Consider the following 21,348-nt stretch of genomic DNA (forward strand, 5'->3'; position numbering starts at 1 on the left):
GTGCAGCCTGTAAAGCACAGTTCCTGCAGATTTGATTATGATAACTAGTACAGTCTCGATTATTATTTTTTTTTAAACTACATTTTTATTGAACTCTGCAACATATACATAAGAGGAGAAAAAAGAAGGTAACATTAGCAGTCAAATGTATATAAAAACTATTCAATATGTTCAACATAGGAAGTAGAGACATAATGCCGGAGTGGGAAACCAACTCAAAGAATTAAGCAGTGTATCTGAGATCTATGCATAAATGGGTTTCCATTAGTAATGTCCTCAGATTTCTTATTACTTCAGTGTTTTTAATTTTTACTGAGGAAATAAAGTGGGGATGGGGGAAGGGAGGTAAAGTGGAAGAGCTGTGGAAGGGTGGAAAAGCCTTGTCGTGTAAGCTTAGGGTCATCCTTGAAGTTGGAGAGTTGTGAAATTGGAACAATAGGTTCCATGTCTTATGATGCTTGGGTAGGGAATTATTGAGTAAGCCTGTACTAAATTCCATGGATGAAACATGCCTTTATACGGTTTATCCGAGCGCATCTCGAGGACCGAAGGGGCTTTTCCACTGTCTGGCTATCGAAAGTTTAGAAGCTGTACATATATATGATCGATGTGTTTGTTTATGGGTCTGTTTAGGTGGAGTGTGGATGGATCACTAGGTGTTTGTATTGGAGGACCATTCCTCATCGTCCAGTGATATCCAAAGATTTCGCTCCCAGGTTGCCTCATGCAATTCTTGTAGGGGTGGATCAGGTTTTAAGTTGGCAATATATGATGGCTATTGTGCCCTTTCTGCCAGCATTATAAATACAATGTCTTTCAAAGGGAAATCATTTGCTCAAACAATTTCTTTATTCTCAGATTGCAGCACCTAGCCCTATGTTTTAATTCATCCATATGGGACTATGAACATTATATACAAGCAGCTTGTATTTGGAAAGAAGAGTGTAAGACTGTATTGAATTATTCTTAATAAATACAACCCTGAGAGTGTTATAGGTCACATATTTTGCCTTTAGTATGCGAGAGGCCACTTTTTAAATCAGTGATTTCCTCCTTGTAAATGCCTATTGACCCATTATAATATGAAAATCCTCTCTAGAGGAGAGTTCAATTGTGATTTATGAACTAGCAGGCTCCTAGAGCAGTTACTGTCTGCAGCACTCTGCATCTAAGTTCCCTAACAGTCCAGAATCTGGGGCATGCACCATATTGGAAGCTGTGTTTGGAGGAGATGTTCTATCACCTAGGCACGAATATCGAATCAGGTCTCAAGCTAATTTATGACCCTTTTTGTTCTCCTGGCTTACAGGGTATTGAGGGATGTCGTTTTCCATTGGAGCATTTTTGTTGCATTTAGTTAGAACTCGTCCACAACGATGGACTAATGCATCCATCCCAGCAGAGATGCAGGATCCCTTCCACCCCTAGCCCTTTGTATGCCTATTTGCATTACAGATAGATTCTACTATTCCTAAGTTATTTACTGCTTTCAAACGCTGGGTTTAACTCTGTTAACCCCCGTCACCACTGAGCCTGTTTTGGTTGGTCACATTCTAACATCAATATCAGTAATTTTCTTGTGTGATACCAACACACATGATATCTTGTTTATTTTCAGAAGACTTTGTATTTTTGGAAAATACTCTTAGTTTGCTTATACCTCCTGTCACAGTAAAAGTAATCTACCCAAAATGGACAAAAAAAGTGTTTTATTTCTTTATTTGAAATTGCAAGAAAGTGAAGTAAATAGAATTAGTGAAGTACATGAGCACTAATTCACTAATTCTGCCTCTAGTACCACCTCTACGCTGATAACACCCAAATCTACATGTCTTCCCCTGATATCTCCCCTTCTGTTCTCGAGTAATCAACTTTCTTTTAGCTATCTCCACATAGATGTCCCAACGCTACCTAAAGCTCAACATATCTAAAACAGAGCTTATTATCTTCCCTCCTGCCAGAATCGCCACCTCCCCTCAAATATCCCTCACTGTCAATAACACCATAATTACCGCAGTCTCACACTTCACTCCTCCCTCTGTTTTATTCCTCATATCCAGACTCTCTCCCAGTCCTGTCAATTTCACCATAAAAACATTGCCAGAATATGCCCTTTTCTTACTCAACAAAACTTTCTCTCATCATCTCCCCTCTTGACTTCTGCAACCTCCTGCTATCTGGCATTTCCGCCACCAATATATCCACACTTCAATCCATCCTAAATGCTGCTGCAAGACTGATCTTCCTCTCTCACTGCTCCACATCTGCTTCACCACTGAGCAAATCTCTACACTAGCTCCCTGTGTCCAATCAAATTGCTCACCCTTACCTACAAAGCCCTCAACAACACCACCCCTTCATACATCTCGTATCAAAATACTCGCCCTCTTATATCTACCCCTGACCTGGTTACCAGTGACTCACCACTTACTCGTGCTTGAATTCTTCTACCCCACTTATGGAATTCCCTACCAAGCCCAATCAGGCTTTCCCACAGCCTTCAAATCTTTAGACGTTCTCTAAAAACCTACTTGCAACAATACACCCTAACAGCTGTACCAATCTCCACTTTAAGCTATACTCGCCCCTCTTGTTTCAGCTATGCCCTCTTCCATATAGAATATAAGCCTGGTCCTTCATACCCTTTGTTTTTATGTCTGCGTTTATTTTGTCCACCTTGTATGTCCCAGTTTTATGTATGTCCTGTTTTCCCTTCTGTACGGCTCTGCGAAGCACTGTGGCGTCTTACAAATCTACAATAATAATTATAATAGAAAGCAAATGTGTTGTTTGTTTTTTTTGGTATTTTTGTTTTTTTCTAAACGCCATCAAGCAATATTTTTGTGCTTCTTACTTGGGCATCAATCTTTTCCAAAACTGCAAAAAGCAGGATTCTACAAACAGTTCTTTTCATGCTGAGATGTGCATGTGTGTGCTCTTCCATTGGAGATTAGGAATATTGAATATCTACTAATCTTACTAAAGCCATATGTCCTGGAAATCAAATATCCACTTCCTGGTACCTGAAGCAGGAACTTTAAACGCATTAACAATTCCACAGTCATTAAATATACATAGTCAGTTGATTTGCATGAGTCGTATTCTTTATTTGAATACATAATTAACTAAAAACAAACTTTACATAAGTCTTCTGACAATGTAAACGCCTTAACTATAAACAGATGAACATGACGATAAGCCCAATTGCACAGTAAACTAACATTAATATCTTAAACATTTTAAAGTCCGGAGTCTGCAGATTGTTACCAAAGTCACTCTTACAACTTCCAGCTGCGACAAAGAAACACACCCTTTAATTATTTCTAAATTTGACTCATGGGAAGGCAAACAGAGAAATAATGGGCCTGATTCATTAAGGAAAGTAAGGCACAAAAAATGAGTAAGTTATTTTGGGGGTTTTTTCTGGACAAAACCATGTTACAATGCAAGGGGTGCAAATTAGTTTATTTTGCACATATGGAAAATACAGGCTGTTTTTTCATGTAGGACGTAAATACTTGATAGCTTTATTTTTACACTGACTTTTAAAAGTTTATCTAGGACATGTCCTACCCCAGTTATAAATGTCCCCCCATTTTTAAATTTACCTCACCCTCCCATGCAACATGGTTTTGCCGAGGTTCAAAGTTACTCTTTTTTCTTTACTTACCTTAATAAATCAAGTTCAATCTATTCAACACTGAATACCTTGTGAAGTGATTCACAAGTTTCGGTGAAAATTGAGTTTTGGGCAGTAATGGGACATTTTGCAGAGGTGCAAAGTTCTGACCATACAATCTTTCTGCTTCTCATTTTCAAGGAATGTCATTCCACATTATATAGACGATAAATTCAGTGAAATGCAAATTTACAAATCATCAGAGGTGGGTTGCAGAACAGGTACATTTAAGGCCAAATTCCTCCGCTAAAATATGCAAACGTTTGTGGCCAATTGGGTAATCGGGCATTTCACAGAACAAATGTGAAAATGTTGCTCTTACTAGCATAAACTGTTTGGGGGAAATTAATTTCCCCCCCCAGAATAACGCTGCAATAAATGTACTACCGTTAATACGGTATATTTAACCCTACTTTCTGCTCGCAGTTTAGGGAGCTGCAAGCAAAAAGCTGACGTTGAAATGACCGTATTAACGGTTATTACGTGCACATCTACCGCAATATCTGTAATAGTGCGCAGGGCGCATTACTTTCAGAAATAATGCGGCCAATTAAATTCCCCCTTTGTGTTATTTGTGGTGAAGAATTTATATAACCAATGTTTGTTTCTCTGTTTTCTTTTACAGCAGTGTGTTACCATGTTGCCTTTCACTACTGTTTTGGTTTTTTTCTCCTCTTTGTACGGCTATGTCCACGCTTGTGCAAAGTGCATTTAAACTGGTTGGAAACAGAGCTGTAACAGAAATAATTGATCCTTAAGGCAAACAATTCTGTACCCTCACTTATAACTAATTTGAGCTACGGGTAAATGCACAAGGCCTAATGTTGCATGGTATGTATTTAAGTTTGCTACATTTCTCAAACCATCTGTTCTTCTGGTTTTGTTTCACAGGCTGTAGTCTAAGAGCATTGAACAGAGTCCTTCATGATGAGATAATCAATAAACCAATGGAAACACTAAAGCTTGCCATACCTTCTGGGATCTACACTCTGCAAAATAACCTCCTGTATGTTGCACTGTCCAACCTTGATGCAGCCACATACCAGGTAGCCTGAAAGGAAATACAGTCCACACAAAATTGAATTGGGAATACAATGTTCTCTATACAGTATTCCTAAAATATGATTGTGTTCTACTTAGATTAATTATAACTCCCAGCTGCCCCTAATGTTTGAATCAATGTTCCTTACCCATTTTCTCTCCCTGTATCCATACCTCACAACATTTCCTCATTAGGCCATGCCCCCAAAACTAGGCAAAATACGCTACAGTCCATCAATGCTCCCACCTTTTCTGAGAGGCCATGTCCTTCTTTTTTTATTGGGACTACCCTGTAAAATTTGTGATTGTTTGGAGCTATGGTTCTTCTTTTGAGAGACACAGACAGACATTTATTTTTATAGAAACATTCCCACAAAGGTGTTTTGTCTAGTTTATGCAAATCTGTTAAAAAGGAATTTGAAACTATTAGATTTGAAAATAGACCATAATAAGAACTGCATTCCAGATATATTGAATATGAATAGCATGATGCGGACTGTAACATTTCTCAGGAGGTTTTTTTTTTTGTTTGTTTCAATAGAACCTAAAGGCCTACACCATGGCCTATCTCTCTGACATAAATTATTGTTTTCCAGGTCACATATCAGCTCAAAATCCTCACTACTGCTTTATTCTCAGTGTCAATGCTGCAAAGAAAACTGACCAAGTACCAGTGGCTTTCTTTGTTAATCCTAATGGCCGGTGTAACGCTCGTTCAGGTACATTCTATTTATTATATTGACCTATTTGTATGCCTAGAAGTAGTTTTGTCCACTTCCGGTATGTGTGGGACATAGTTTATACAAACTAGCCTTCTTCCTGGTGTTTAGATGCGTCAACTTAGTGAACTGATGAATGTTTTGCATTTTGTATCGTCTGGTTTTCCATTAAACCTTGTTTCTCTCTCCCTCTCTTAGTGGCCTACAGATTCCACCAGTGCTCCCTCAAAGGAAGTATCGGTAGGCTCTCGTTTTGTGGGTCTTATGGCTGTCCTTACTGCTTGCTTCTCAAGTGGTTTTGCCGGTGTCTACTTTGAAAAGATTCTTAAAGAAACTAAGCAGTCAGTGTGGATCAGGAATATACAGCTCGGTGGGTACCCAGCAAACTGTATTACACCACATTAAAAAGCAAAATTAAAACGATCAGTATTGAAGTGTCTTGGAATACAGTTAACTCATCTGTCATGAGTAAGACACACATTGTAGTTATGTTGTGTCTAAGGCTTCCAGTTTTTGCGACTGAAAATCATAATCTTTGATTTTCCTAGACTCCCAATTCTTGACATGAGTCTGGATAGGTTCCTATAATCTGACATCAAAAGGAAGTGTATGATAGATTTTTTTTTTAAACTCAAAGGTTTTTTAGATTTTCCAAAGAAAAGGAACAAAAAAAGATAACACAAGGGAGGTATGACAGAGTAAATATACCTATGTATCAACAATCAAAAGTCAAGAGGCATTTAAAAGTATCAGGTATTGTTAACGCAAAAAAAAAAACAAAAGAACAGAGACAGGGGTATAGTATAAGCTAAAGGATAGTAGAGGGGAGTGGGGGGGGGGGATATAAGGGATGGAGTCAACTGTTGGAGCTGCTATAAGTAGGTAGCCAGATGGGGTACGCAATAGGCCCCTTCATGGGGGGGGGGGGTCAAAATTGGACCCAGAAGGAACCTCAGCTGTGCTGAGTTTTTTACATAATTCTGGAGAGAGGCCGGGCTCTTCAAGTCTTGAGCGATAGCTGCTCTAACAGCAATTAGTATGTGTCCCGTGACATAACTGTGGTGAACTGGGAAGTCCGGGGGTCAGAGTTGAAGAAGGGCCAGAGAGGATGCGTTGTAATGGACAACGAAGTTACTTGTCGTATTAGTCCAAAGACTTCGTCCCATAGAGACCTAATTTTGGGGCAGGGCCAAAAAATACGAAAGAGGGATCCGGCTTCCCCGCACTCCCTCCAACAGAGCTGAGAAACTGAGGGCCAAATTTTATGTAATTTAACAGGGGTGTAGTATAATCTATGAATCATTTTAATGAGCATTTCTGAGTAGTTAATAAATTTGACACGGTGAAAACATGGTCTCAGTCCTCATCTGTCAGGGGCTGACTAAGATCAGATTCCCATTGCACTTGAACCTGCAATTTACAATACTCGGGAGCTGTCAGGAGACATTGATACCAAACGGATATGCCTCCTGCGTGGGAACGTGAGTATATCAACCGCTTCACAAGTGGCGGGGGGGCATGGCGAGTATGGGCAGGATTGCTGTGACTGGATCCAATGACGTACCAGAAGGTATTTGTAGAAGTCCGCAGTTGGGATTTGGAAACGCTCCTGGAGAGAGGAAAACGTGACCAAGATACCCTGCTCAAAGATGTCTGAGACCTTAGTGACACCTCGGGAGATCCAAGGACTCTGGTCTGGAATTAATGTCGCCACCGCAAGAAGAGAGAGATGGGAGGAGGGGAGGGTAAAGTCCTGAATGACCTTAGAGACACCTTAGCGAGCTGGGATAAGATGGCTAACACTGGGCAGAACGGTTGCTGTGGACGGCCTAGATCTCCCATCTAGCCAAAGTAAGTCCTCTATTGGGAGCGGGGAAACCGCTTGGCCTTCAATAGAACCCATGGTTTGTGAGGGTGGGGAGCTGTCCAGTCCTTAAGCTGATCAAAGTTGGTAAAGTTCCAGGTTGGGAGCTGCCGGGCCACCTTTTAATTTAGGTTGGAACAGACGTGAAAACTTGTTGAGTATTTGGCAGGGGGAACAAGACTGGAACGGACTTAAACAGGTATACGATTTTTGGCAAGAGCATCATTTTGAGTGCAGCTATTCTGCCGAGCCACGAGACCTCATACTCCGCCCATGAGGTAGTAAGGGCTATAAATTGTTGCAGGACTGGGGTGTAGTTACAGTCTATAAGACCTTTAGGATGGGATATGGATTTCCAAGTACTTAAAAGAAGACGAGCACCAGTGGAATTTGTAAGTAGATTGTAGTCAGCGAAGTCTATCCGGGTCTAGACTCGCTCCCATAGCTTCGGACTTGGAAGGATTTATTTTGTAGTAGGAAGCCTCAGAGTATGCTCCAAGGACTTCCTGCAAGGCAGGTAAAGAGGTCTCAGGCTCTGTCAGGAGTTAAAGAACATCGTCTGTGAACAGGCAGATCTTATGATGGATGTCCCCAATTCTAGTGCCAGTAATAGCGGACGTTGTCCGGATCCGTTCTGCCAGAGGCTCCATTGCCAGTGCGAAGATGAGCGGAGATAGCGGGCAGCCCTGTCTGGTTCCATTGGTAATATCAAAAGGGACCAACAGGAATCCATTACTGAGCACTCTGGCTGAGAGACAGCTATACAGGGTACAAATTGCCTGGAGGAAAAAGCCACTAAATCCAAACCTGGCAAGGACGGCCTGCAGGTATTCCCAATGAATCCTGTCGAACGCCTCTTCTCGGCATCTAGCAAGAGTAGCACCAGAGGGCCCGAGTCGTGTGGGTGGATAATATATTAAGAACCCGGCATGTATTATCCGGGACTTGTCTGCCCAACACAAAACCAACCTGGTCTTGATTAATAAGACTTGCCAAGATGGGGTTAAATCTTTTGGCGATCAGTTTGGCAAATAATTTAAGATCTGTATTTAAGAGCACAATTGGCCTATAGTTCAGACAGTGGGCAGGCTTGTTAACGGTAACTATCCTAGCCTACAACACCTCTTTAAGTAAGTAAGATTCCTCAGCAGCCTTATTAAATAGAGATGTGAGCACTGAGCCGAGCTCCCTCCGGAAGGCAAGGTAAAAGCCATTTTATGAGACCATCGGGTCCCGGCGCTTTATCTCGTTTAAGGGATTTTATTGCCCTTTGTATCTCATCCTCCGTCCAGGGAGAGCACAACCCAGCCGCCACATCTGGGTCTAGGGTGGAAAGCTGAAGGGAGTCTTAAAAGGCAGCTATACTAGTAGGGGAGGGGGTGTGGTCCTGGCAAAGGTTATAAAACTTTGCATAGTAAGCGGCGAACTGATTAACAATGTCTGACGGGTTATAAACCTGGAATCCTCGAGGGCCTACCAGAGCTTTAATATGATTAATGGCGCTCTATTCCCGGAGTTTACATGCCAGAAGTTCATTCGCCCTATTGAATGGAAAAGGTTAATGAGAGTTTTAAGCTGCTCTCTAATCACAATATTCATATAGGCAGCTTTTGTGTGCTTGGCACCCCTTCAAATGTATTGGTTTAACCTCTGAGTAATGTTCTTTTCCTCATTGCTTGAGTCATGCTAGGATTACTCTCAGTTAAACTGGTGCACAGTATGTGAGGTACTGTACAGACAGCCTACCTAACACAATGAAAAGGGTTAGGGGCAGTTTTAAAACACCTATAAAACTTGAGGTTTATTTTTTGGTACCTTTTTCAATCTCTTGTTTGGTTACATGGGATCATCTAGATGTTATCTTTAGCAGTATCAACTACAGCTGAGCATTGGTAGCTTGGTTCAGAATCTTTATCTAGGAACAACTGTCCAGGTGATAGTGTGTGCAGCGAAATATTTGTTTTAAGTTGTTTAGTTGCTTTACTAAATCCATTCACTTGCTGGAACAGCACTGAGCTTCTGCTTTTACTTTCCCTTCTTTGTAGGTTTCTTTGGTGGCATATTTGGTCTGATGGGAGTCTTTGTGTACGATGGAGAGCAAGTCTCAAAGGAGGGATTCTTTCAAGGATATAATAACCTGACCTGGACAGTTGTGGCTCTTCAGGTAATGGATAAAGAAAACATCACAAGCTGCTCAGGGCTTACTACAATTAAGGATTCTTTAAATACAGATGTGATTTTAAGCCCTGGTCGTCGTCATATATTTGCTTTGATTCATCTATTAGCAGATATAATAATGTAACAAATTATAAATTAGTTGCTATGGTTTACAACACCTTTATGCTATTTGCATTATGTAATTGAATACGATGCAGTTTTTACTGTGCACTAAGGGGGGTATTCAATTGACGGCGGGATCGCCGAAAATCCTGCGCTCTAAAAATATTACGGTTAATACGGTAATCTGCGCGTAAATACCGTTAATACGGTAATTTACTCGCTGGATTTCAGCTCGCAGCTCAGGGAGATATTACAGTATTAACGGTAATATTTTTAGAGCGCGGGATTTGCGGCGATCCCGCCGTCAATTGAATACCCCCCTAAGGATGAGTGTTGAGCTGTGTGCATGTAAAAGAGAATCGTATGTATGTTTGTATGCCAAGTTGCAGTCTGTGGGTAAGTCATTTATAAATACAGAAAACAGTAGAGTCGTAGTAGCAGTAGTAATGCAAAACCTATTGTAGTAAAGCTATCTAATAATATAAAGCGCAAAAAACGTAGTTAAAGTTGAAAATCAGGTTCTGGATGTTATAATGTAGTGAGTACTTTTAAAGATATGCAGACAGACATAAGTGTGTAATTGATCGTGTTTTATTTTTCCAATACCTTTGCAGGCTCTGGGTGGATTGGTCATTGCTGCTGTAATTAAATATGCAGATAATATCCTGAAAGGCTTTGCCACCTCTCTTTCCATCATTTTGTCAACACTAATCTCCTACTTTTGGCTACAGGACTTTATCCCTACCAGGTATAGTGTTATTTAATAATTGTGAAATAATGTTGTGGTGACAAGACCATGCAGCGCACAATGAGCCTCATCTACCTTACACATCTACCTATATGTACATCCAGTGGTGTACATGGAATGGTGATTCCTATGTTCCTGTTCATTGCTTATGTGTAAGGCAACATGCCCTCTTTAGCAGTTATCAAACATTCTAATTTCTAATTTCGGAGCCTACAGAAAGGCAGGCAGTGCTACTTTAATTTCAATGTGTGGTGAGTTGTATTAGAATTAAGGAAATGTAAGAATGACACCTTAGACTTTGCCTTGGGGTCCAGGGAGCCATTAGTTTCTCTGCTGCGTATTCTATACTGGAAAGAAGGTAGGAAGAGGACCATCCGTGACTACTGCTGTCTCTTTCAGGCCTGGCCACAGATAGCTGGCAAGGTATGATGGGACTTTTATCAATTTAGATAGTGTACAACAAGCTGAAAGTGGAAAATATTTAAAGTAGTGTAAAATTAGCTGTGTACTTTAAAAAAAAAAAAAAAAATGTTACAAATCTTTTTGGTGTTTCCTCAAATTTACACCTTCATGACTGGAGCTAGTTTGCACCTTAATGACCAGAACAAATTTATCCTAGAAGCTAATGTACCAGAGTCAGTGATAAACCAAACAGAATAAACAATGGTGTACATAAAGGAATAAAAGATTTAAGGTTTTGGAGGGTTCTTCTAAATCAAGAATAAGAACACTTAACTGGCTATGGCAGACATCTGGAAGCTGTGATTTCTGCCAGTATTTCAGTAATTATTTGCGAACAACTATATATACACATGTTGGCTTCCATCTTACATTATCGATTCCTACTTTCGCAACTGGGCATTGCTGTTGTGATGGCATTTTGGTAGGGAATCTATAACAGGAAATAAACTCTGCTTTGATACTGCATATTGATAGGTAAAAATAAATAGGCGCTGGCTTAGTAAAAATTCCTTGTTTTAGTTAAGCTATATTCTGGCCCAAAAGCTAAAAGTGGCCATTAATACTGCCTTTCCACTGTCCCATTAAGTATTTCATAACCAGCTGGGCAAAAAGTCCAACCTGTATGGGCTCCAAATAACTGCCTATTGTGATCGACAACTTATCCAGATACATCAGATGTAGATCAGAACTAGTGGAAGTGCAGTTTGTACAACGAGAATAATCTGATCCTAAATTGCCTGCTTGGTGTTTTGTGTGTATGGTCACATAATGCCGCCAGTGTATGGGCACCATATGCCTGTTGTATAATATATGCAAACTAATATGATAGAACTCTGTGTTGTCTATGCTTGGCTCTCTTTTTATTATTATTTTCTTTCTTCTAAAGCTGCCTATGCTTGTAGTCATTGAGCCAGACAACTTGCTCATTTTGTGTCCTGATCAATGTCTCATTGCACTTGACTGTCCGAAAAAGGATGATGACTTGAATCTAACAATGTGACCTTGTCATCCAACTACACAAATATTTGACTCCGTAGTGTGTGGAGTGCTTTATATGTACAGTGTGGCCAAGTGGTCTGATCTGCCTCTATATGGGCAACCTGATGATCCTGACACTCTTCTCCCATTTTACCTACTGAACCACTAGTTTATTGTTTTGGTAAATCATGTCAGTCTTGTTCTGGTGAAATTGTGCACACAGCTCTGTCTATGCTTGTTGTTCATTTGCTGTTCAATAAATATTAAAAGTCACAGCTTACAAAATTGTGCTGTTTTTCATCTTTCCTTACAGTATATTTTTCTTTGGGGCGATGTTTGTGATTTCTGCTACGTTTCTCTACGGCTACGACCCCAAGCAGTCCGTAAACCCTATTAAAGCATGATGCCTGGAGTGCTGTGAAGATTATTACCAGAGCGACACCTTGCTACTCCAGAGGCGGGCAGGACTCCAGAGAGGAGAAAGATTAAAGCCAGACATGCTGCGGAGAGCAAAGAGACCGCAGGGCGAGGCACTGCTGCTCTTTTTTGTGACTGACCCTATTTTATGTTAAAAGAAAATTTTATATAATATGTTAATACTTGAACTGGGAGGCATTGATTTATTTTTTTCAGGGTTGCTGCACAGAACTCTCGCTCAGATATGATACTGTATTTTCTTCTATGGAAAATTTATTTAATCCATTGCAAATGGATTTTTAATGTGGTGGTTCCTGGGCTGGGAGATACCTACCTGCTTCTGACCTCAGATAAATTCACAGGTGCAGCTGGAAAGAAGAGCTGGCTAATGCTCTTTTACCATTTTATACTGAAGAGAGACAACAAGGAATACTTAGGGTATGTTTTTTGTATATATTTGAATGTCTCACTTTCTTTAGTGGGGATGTCATACATTGTACAGACTATTACAAGAGAAATTAAATACATTTTTACCAAGTTTGTGTTTTAAATCTATTGTGTAATTAATGGCCTTTGTATCCTCAGGGGAGACTAAATATTAATATATTCTTTGTTTCCACCAAGTGGTGGCATTTTGTGGTTTGGAACCATATCCATGAGAAGGCAATGTGTCCATTCATCACTGAGGCAAGCAGTGATGTCTGTCTTCCTAGTGAATTAAATGGTTGCATAATTAAAAAAGCCACAAATAGCTGGCACAAATGTGACGGGGGCACTTTCTTATTTAAAGTGCTGCACTATATACCTTTTATGTTTCCTTTGTTCCTTATGCTGCAGTACTGACTCATCTGGGGGTAAATGTATCATGGTTCGGTTTTTTCAACTCGCCGGAAATCGGCGAGTTTACAGCTAAAATTTAAAGCGGCGCTGGCTTGTAAAGGCAAGTGGTCTGTACGCTGTTATGCAACAATGTATGCTAGGCAAAAGGATGATCATGGGAATTGCATCATCATCGCCATTAATTTTTTATAGCGCCACCAATTCCACAGCACTGTATAGAGAATATTTGTCATTTACATCAGTTCCTGCCCCATTGGAGCCTACAGTCTAAATTCCCTAACACACAGACACACAGAAGAGGGTCAATTTGATAGCAGCCAACTAATCTTCTAGTATGTAAGCGTAAGGATCTGAGCAACTTTGACAAGGGCGAAGGCTAACCCGTCTGGTCCAATCACACAGAAGAGCTACTGTAGTACAAATTACTGAAAAAGTTAGTGCTGTCTGTTAGAAAGGTGAAGAACACAAAGTGCATCACAGCTTCCTGTGTAGCTGCAGACCGGTCAGAGTGCCAATGCTGATTTCTGTCCACCGCCAAAAGCACTGTGAATGCTATACCTGGACCATGGAGCAATGGACTCTAGTGGCCTGGTCTGATGAATTACGTTTTCTTTTACGCAATGTGGACGACCGGGTGCATGTGTCTTGTTTACCTGGTGAAGAGATGGCACCAGGACGCACTATGGGAAGAAGGCAAGCCGGTGTAGGCAGTGTGATGCTCTGGGCAGTGTTCTGGGAAACCTTGGGTCCAGGCATTCATGTGGATGTTGCTTTGACATGTACCACCTACCAATAGCATTGCAGATAATGTGCACTCCATCATGGCAACGGTATTCCCTGATGGCAGTGGCTTCACTCAGCAGAAGAATAATAATGCACCCTTCCACACTTGTTCCAGAATTGTTCAAGAATGGTTTGAAGAACATGGCAAAGAGTTCAAGGTGATGACTCGGCCTCCAAATTCCCCAGATCTCAATCCAATCGAGCATATGTGGTATGTACTGGAAGTCGGAGCCATGGAGGCCAAACCTCGCAACTTACAAGACTTAAATGGCCTACACAATATTAGGCAGGTGGTTTTAATGTTGTGACTGATCAGTGTGTGTGTATATTTGTGTTAGTATACATACAAGCTAAAAATCCACATAATTGGACAGGCAGCACATAATGTAGCAAAAGTATATAAAAAATGTATTACATTATGTATTATTGCGGGTAGTGCCAATGATCTTTTTGATCCTAGAAGATATGCTGTTTGTGGTGTGATCACCTGGGTCAGTAGTGCTGCACCTTTCCGAATGATTAAGTGACCAGCCAATAGAAATAGAGAAGAAGAGTAGAAAAAAAAAAAAAGACTAACACATACATTGTTGAGCCTTGGGCTCTCATGTCCCTGGTTTGCCAGTTATCCTTCTTTGGACCATTTTTGATAGGTACTAACGCTGCATATCTGGAACACCCAGTAAGACCTGCTGTTTTGGAGATTTTCTGACCCAGTTGTCTAGCCATCACAATTTGGCCGTTGTCAAAGTTGTTCCTATCCTTACGCTTGCCCATTTTTCCTACTTCCAACACTTCAAGAATTGATTGTTCACTTGCTGCCTAATATATCCCACCCCTTATAAGTGGGGAAAAAAAGACAGTTTATTCAGAATTGGTGCACTAGAACTCTTAGGGGCGTATTCAATTGTTAGCGTTAACGCTGCAAAACGAACGCTCGAAAAATATTACCGTTTATACGGTAATATTGCGCGCGAAAACCGTTAATACGGTAGTTTATTCGCGGAATTTCAGCTCGCAGCTCAGGGAACTGCGAGCTGAAATTCCGCAAGTAATTACCGTATTAACAGTAAGATTTTTCGAGCGCTCGTTTTGCAGCGTTAACGCTGACAATTGAATACGCCCCTTAGGGTCTTGTAATTATCAACCAATTGGAATGTCTTCTTATACTAAAATATAATCTTCATTAAATTGCATTAAAATTTGTTAATAAAAATCAGTGAAATATCAAAAACAAATGTGCATGTGAATAGACAAAATAGTGTATTTAAAATGACTGGATGCACTTCAGTAATCTCTTAAATAATTTTTAAGGGGTTGAAAAAGGTATTTTCAAGTATAGTAATGAGGTAGGTTTATTTGCTAGGAATTCAAATTCCTTTTATCATTACCACCTTCCCCCAACAATTTGCTATACTGCTTAACTGCTAATAATAACTTGTCCTCTAATACTTTTACTGTGCCTGGTTAGATTTCATATAGTAATGAATAGCTGATAGCATAGAATAGGTATCTTTCCTAATACAGCCTGTCGTTTATAGCACAATATCTACTTTAGTGGAAGAATAATAGGAGGCAGATGGCAAGTTCTTCCCAGCTGCAGCCAGATATATGATGAATTAGGAGAATGTGTTGGCTCCCCATGATTAGGATGAACTTTAGATCTTATTAAATATACAGGCTATAGGCTATATCTATTCTAGCCTAAACTGCTAGGCAGGGGACTTTCATCAACATACCAACTATTCTATGCTATCAGCTATTTATTACTATATGAAAACGAATCGGGCACAGCAAAGGTATTAGAGAACAAGTTATTATAAGCAGTTTCCCCTCTTATCCATATGGTTACAAAGAATTTATTCAGCCTATATTAAATAGAACATCTGATATGCTCTCTATGGCAGAGCTTTGTCAAGGGATATACAAATCTCACCCCCTTCCTGCTATTTAAAGTTACAGAGCGCGTGGAGGCTCTTACTAAGTTGCTATAGTGAGAGGTAGTAAACCAGAATCTTCCAATTAGGAACTAAGAATGTGGGGGAGTGGGGTGTCCAATAAGGCACATCAACATAATAGCAAAGCACCCAAGTTCCCAAGCATCCTCTATTCCATGCTGGTGAAAAAAGGCAGGCAAATAAATTATAGTAGAGCACTCAACAAAACAGAAGTGAATATTAAATAAAATAATGATAAAGCAACAATATAAACATGACAAAAAAAAATGTGCCTCTAACTATACAAGTTGTTTTATGGGCCGTTGGGAATACCAATCTATAATCCCTTGTTTGGCAATAAAAGTGTGTGTGTGAGAAGGTTGGGGGGGGGGGGGAAGGTATACACTGCATGTGTAAATATATTGTAGCAATGAGGCCTATTTGCCACAACTCTCCTGCATAGGGACAGGTGAGGTCCCAGGAAGTCTGCAATGGAAACATGCATAGAGTTAATTTTCACACAGTCTTTCCCATCGCACATAAACACACAGGTGTACCATATGCGTGTTATTGATTTATTGTCTGTGATTGTTGTTCTCATCCGCTCCTTTGGCCTTCAGTACCACCTCTATACTGCTGATACCCAAAATGTATCTTTCATCCCCTCACCTCTCCCATTCCCTTCTGTCTCGTGTCTCCTGCTGTCTTTCAGCCATCTCATCTTGGATGTCCCAGCGCTTCCTTAAACTTAATATCTCGAAGACTGAACTTATCGTCTCCCCCCCCCTTCCAGGACTCTCCCATCCCTCCCCCCTCTATTTCTGTTAATAACACTAACCTCATCTCTGTCCCTCAAGTCCGATGCCTTGGGGTCATCCTTGATTCCTCCCTCTCCTTCAAGCCTCACATTCTGTCCCTCTCAAAATCCTGCTACTTCCACCTTCGGAATATATCCAAGATACACCCCTTTCTCACCACGGAAGCTACAAAAACCCTTGTTCACTCGTTAGTAATCTCTTGCCTTGACTACTGTAACCTCCTTCTTTCTGGCCTACCTGACTCTCACCTTGACCCTCTTAAGTCTATCCTCAATGCTGCTGCCCGCCTCACTTTTCTCTCCTGCCGCTCTATCTCTGCTGTCTCCCTCCAACAGTCACTACATTGGCTCCCCATAGCCTACAGAATTAAATTTAAACTCGCCTTCACCTTTAAAGCTCTTAATCAATCCTTCCCTCCCTACATCTCCAATCTCATCTCTACCTACACTACTAGCCGCCCCCCCCCCACTCAGCATGTGACCGCCGCCTCACTACTTCACTGATCACCTTCTCACTCCCGTCTCCAGGACTTTGCCCGGGCTGCTCTCCAGCTGTGGAACAATATTCCATATTCCATCAGGGTAGCATCTACTCTCAAAGGCTTCAAGCGTGCCCTTAAGACTAATTTCTTTATTCAAGTCTATCAGTCCTCCTAACTCCCTTGTCCCGCTCTCTCCCCTAGTTAGTACCACCATATTTGTGTCTCCCCCCTTTCCTTTAGGATGTAAGCTCTCAGGAGCAAGGCCATCTTACCTTGTGTGCTCCTTCTACTATTCCATCACCCCCTGTACCTCTTGGCTTGCTTCCCTAGCACTGTTTTCTTAAGCTTTGGCCTACTTCTCGCTGATTTCTACCATCACTTTTACTCATTGTCCCAGAAATAATTTGATTTGCATTACCGTGTTACCTGTGTGTGGTTTTTGTTTTTGTTCTCTCTGTATCATGGGTCATTGTTTTCTGTATATGTCATGAATGGTGCTGCGGACCCTTTGTGGCGCTATATAAATTAAAGACAATAATAATAATAATTGGTTTGCAGTGTTTTGTTGGGGGTTAAAAGGCTGTGTTGTTCATTTTATGTGTGTGACTGATGCTGGAAGAGCTGGCCAGTCAGTAGAGAGATGGACTGTGTTTAGCTTAGCATTAGGGTCACCAGGAGCTGTAAGCAAAGCTTGCTGGTGTCATCCTGACAAGAAGTGTTGACATTTATTGTGGTGCAAACAATAAATGTATCTTTGATTTACAACAAGAACTGGTCCGTGTTGCTGATGTCTGCAGGGTGCTCTTCTTGCAAGTGGTGTCAAAAGTGCTACAAGCAGGACGCGTTTGTTACAATGTGTATGTGTGTGCAGGGGCAGGCTGGCCCGGGGGGCAGGGGGCAATGGCCCCCCGGGCCGCTGGGTCAGACGGCTGTTAGGGCCGGGGGGTAGGCCGGTAGGCCGCCCCCCCGATGCAAAATACATAATTTCTGATATCAGATGCGACCGCGTCAGCGCACAGGCGGCCGCATCACATGACAGGGGACGCAGCCGCCTGTCTGCCCCCCGGGCTTCCCTCTCCCAGCCCGCGCCTGTGTGTATGTGTGTGTGTGTGTGTGTGTATATATATATATATATATATAATTGGCATGTATTTGCCATAAAGACTGCATAGCCTCAACAGTGGTAGCTAGGTAGAAAGAACAGAAATGTGAGGAATAACCACACTCTTTTTATTGTTAATCGTCAAACGTTTTAATGTCTGTACATTTTCTTTGTGAAAATGGAATAATGTTTTTCTAGCTGTTCAAATGAAAACTGCAATATTTTAAATAGCTTCTTCCCCTTTTAACTTTCTTTTAAATGTGATTCAATTACTAATATGGAATCTGGAATGTTATTTAACTCTCGATACTCTACAGAGACTGCGCTGACCAAGGTTATCAATGATCTTATGACCGCTAAATCTAAAGGTGATTACTCTCCTCTAATTCTCCTGGATCTCTCTGCTGCATTTGACACTGTTGACCACTCTATCCTCATAGAGACGCTACAATCCCTAGGTCTTCAGGACACTATCCAATTCTGGTTCTCATCCTACCTATCTAATCGCTTTTTCAGTGTTAATTTCTCTGGAACAACCTCCACTCCGCTTCCTTTATCAGTTGGAGTACCACTAGGATCAGTCCACGGTCCTCTGCTGTTCTCTATATATACCACTTCTATTGGAAAACTAATAAGCTCCTAAGGATTTCAGTATCATCTCTATGCGGATGGTACAGAAATTTATCTATCCTCTCCTGATCCTCTCATCATCTGTGTTGTCTCGCGTTACTGACTGTCTTTCTGACACGTCATCTTGGATGTCTTCTCGCCAACTCAAACTCAATCTTTCAAAAACAGAATTAATAATAATATTCCCACCCAACAAAAGATGTTTACTGTTGATATCTATCTCTATTTATGTTGACAACATGACCATAAATCCCACCCCGCAAGCTCGCTACCTAGGTGTAATCCTTGACTCGCAACTAACCTTTGTTCCCCACAACTCTAAATTTACATCATGCTGCCTACAATCTATTTTGCACGCAGCAGCTAGATTGATTTTCGTTGCAATCGCTTTTTGGTCTGCTGAGTTACTCTCAGTCTCTACATTACATTAGTTGCCTGTGTTTCAACTAATCCAATATAAAATTCTTCTACTAACATCAACAAAATTACACCAATATACATCTCCTCACTTGTTTCAAAATATCTCCCAACTCGACACCTTAGTTCTGCACAAGATCTGAGACTCTATTCCACTCTCATCACTTCCTCCCATTCTTGGTTACAGGATATTTTTCGGACTGCACCCACTTTATGGAATTCACTCCCTTGCATCACAAGATTTTCCTCTAGTCTTCAAAACCCTCTGAAAACCCACCTCTTCAGACAAGCTTATAATATTCATCTACCACCCTCTTAATCTCCCAAGGTTACCCTATTACCACCCTCTACACAGCTAACACAAGACAACAACCCTCTGACCAACATAGTTGTGTGACTTAGCATATAGCCCACTAAATACTTTGTAACTCTTGCATTCTAGCTGGACAAATATTCAATATGATGTAGCACTTACCCTTGTGTATCAAACCATTGTTCCATGGATTGTAAGCTTGTGAGCAGGGCCCTCTTACATCTCTGTGTGTATGTATGTATTACCCAGTATTGTATTATTACTGTTTGTTCCCAATTGTAAAGTGCTACGAAATCTGCTGGCGCTATATAAATAAATGTGGATGATGATTGTCCTCATATTTAGGTGTAAATTTTAGATTCTATTCATTCTCTTTAATGGTAGCGATACATATTTCAAAGTTGGCTTTGTTTCAATTCCATATAATGAGTAGGCCATCAGTAAATATATATGTGAATATAGAAGCTCTTTAAATAATAATGTAAGAATGGTACAGTAATTAACATAAAAGTATAATAAATATAACTTCTATTAATAAAACAAACCATAAACAGGAACAAGAACTCAAGTCTTGTGACAATGGAAACCTTCAAGGAACTCATATCTGACTGGAGACAACAAAGCCCTTAATAGAATTATCTTTCCAGAGATAATACAGACCCCAAAGTTAATGTATGGAATAGTTATAGCACTCTAAAATATTGCATAGTTTAAATGAGGAAACCCCCTTATCCCTCCTTTTTTTTTTTTTATTAAAGAAAAGCATATTTTCCATATCAGATGTCCCTTTTCTTTTTGTACAATTGCCATTACTGTGGCATTTGCAGCCCCAGGGGTGCTATGAAGAGCGCTGTTCATATTCTGCACAGGGCTGGTTGTCTCTAGGAGAATGGAGCCCCTCAATTTGTTTTTGTTTTTTGGGTGGAGGGACGGGACACACTTTGAGGCTCCATACCCGTGCTAAGCAGGCTGGACCTGGTTCACATTATGTCCGGGGGATCCCACACTGCGGATTCCCCCGTTAATCGTTTTATCTGGCACGTAAAGTGTTGTGTTGGTTACCACTTAAGCATGGGGACCCTATGCTAATAGTGCCCCTAGTGGGAAACTACGCCAGGTTTTAGCACTGATGCAGTTTGTTGATTTTGAGGAGGTAGAGTGAGGATTTTCTGGGGGGTTTTTTTTTACTATTTTTTTTTTTTTAACCCAATTAGTTTTAACCACACAACAGACATGCTGAAGCGGTCTTCATCATCAACATGTATCTTTTCATCTTGCTACCCTAGTAATTATACCTATTGTGATAATTTTAACCTTGCACAGATCATGGACAACATTTTTAAAGTTTGTAAATCTCTAGCTTGTGAGAATTGGAGAAAACTACATCTCAAATTGATAAATAGATCATACTATGGTTTTAAATCACCTGTAGAAAAGTATACTCCTACCTACTTCCACAACACTAAATAGGACTTAACTCTAGGGAGCATGCTTCACTTGTGTGTGCACACTTATACTGTACTGAACTTATATGTGCCACCCCTCCAGCTACAAAGGGCCACGAATGTGAGTTGTAAATTTGGGTCTAACTGTTGGAGCATATCTAGTGTGTCAAAGCACATTTTTATATGGTGCAAATGGACTTGGGACAAACTCGAAAGCAAAACTAACGTGTGTAATGTATATACAGATTCTTCTATGTTTTGGGAGAATTTCCAGTCGTCTTATATACAAATCAAAAAGTAAGTTATGAATAATACAGAAGATGGCAGTAGAGCTATATCTACCAATCTATAATAGAAATACAATAGTGTCTTAATCTTGGGCTAGTTACTGACTGTG

General features: G+C 40.6%; 2 protein-coding genes across 4 annotated transcripts in view; one reads left to right on the plus strand and one right to left on the minus strand.

Moving 5' to 3' along the window:
• The window catches only part of SLC35A3 (solute carrier family 35 member A3), a 36,032-nt gene extending 23,307 nt beyond the window's left edge, over positions 1–12,725 (plus strand). For both annotated transcript variants that reach the window (XM_075182529.1, XM_075182528.1), the window contains 6 exons: positions 4,571–4,725; positions 5,317–5,439; positions 5,638–5,809; positions 9,349–9,467; positions 10,198–10,331; positions 12,085–12,725. In XM_075182529.1, the coding sequence (XP_075038630.1) occupies positions 4,571–4,725; positions 5,317–5,439; positions 5,638–5,809; positions 9,349–9,467; positions 10,198–10,331; positions 12,085–12,175 (794 nt within the window). In that variant the 3' untranslated portion in view covers positions 12,176–12,725. The remainder of the gene's footprint in view (positions 1–4,570; positions 4,726–5,316; positions 5,440–5,637; positions 5,810–9,348; positions 9,468–10,197; positions 10,332–12,084) is intronic.
• Positions 1–21,348, minus strand: part of DBT (dihydrolipoamide branched chain transacylase E2) — a 269,271-nt gene that overhangs the window by 103,209 nt on the left and 144,714 nt on the right. The gene's annotated exons all lie outside the window — the stretch shown is intronic.

The sequence above is a fragment of the Mixophyes fleayi genome, chromosome 8 (assembly GCF_038048845.1).
Source record: "Mixophyes fleayi isolate aMixFle1 chromosome 8, aMixFle1.hap1, whole genome shotgun sequence".
In the NCBI taxonomy this organism is placed as follows: domain Eukaryota; kingdom Metazoa; phylum Chordata; class Amphibia; order Anura; family Limnodynastidae; genus Mixophyes; species Mixophyes fleayi.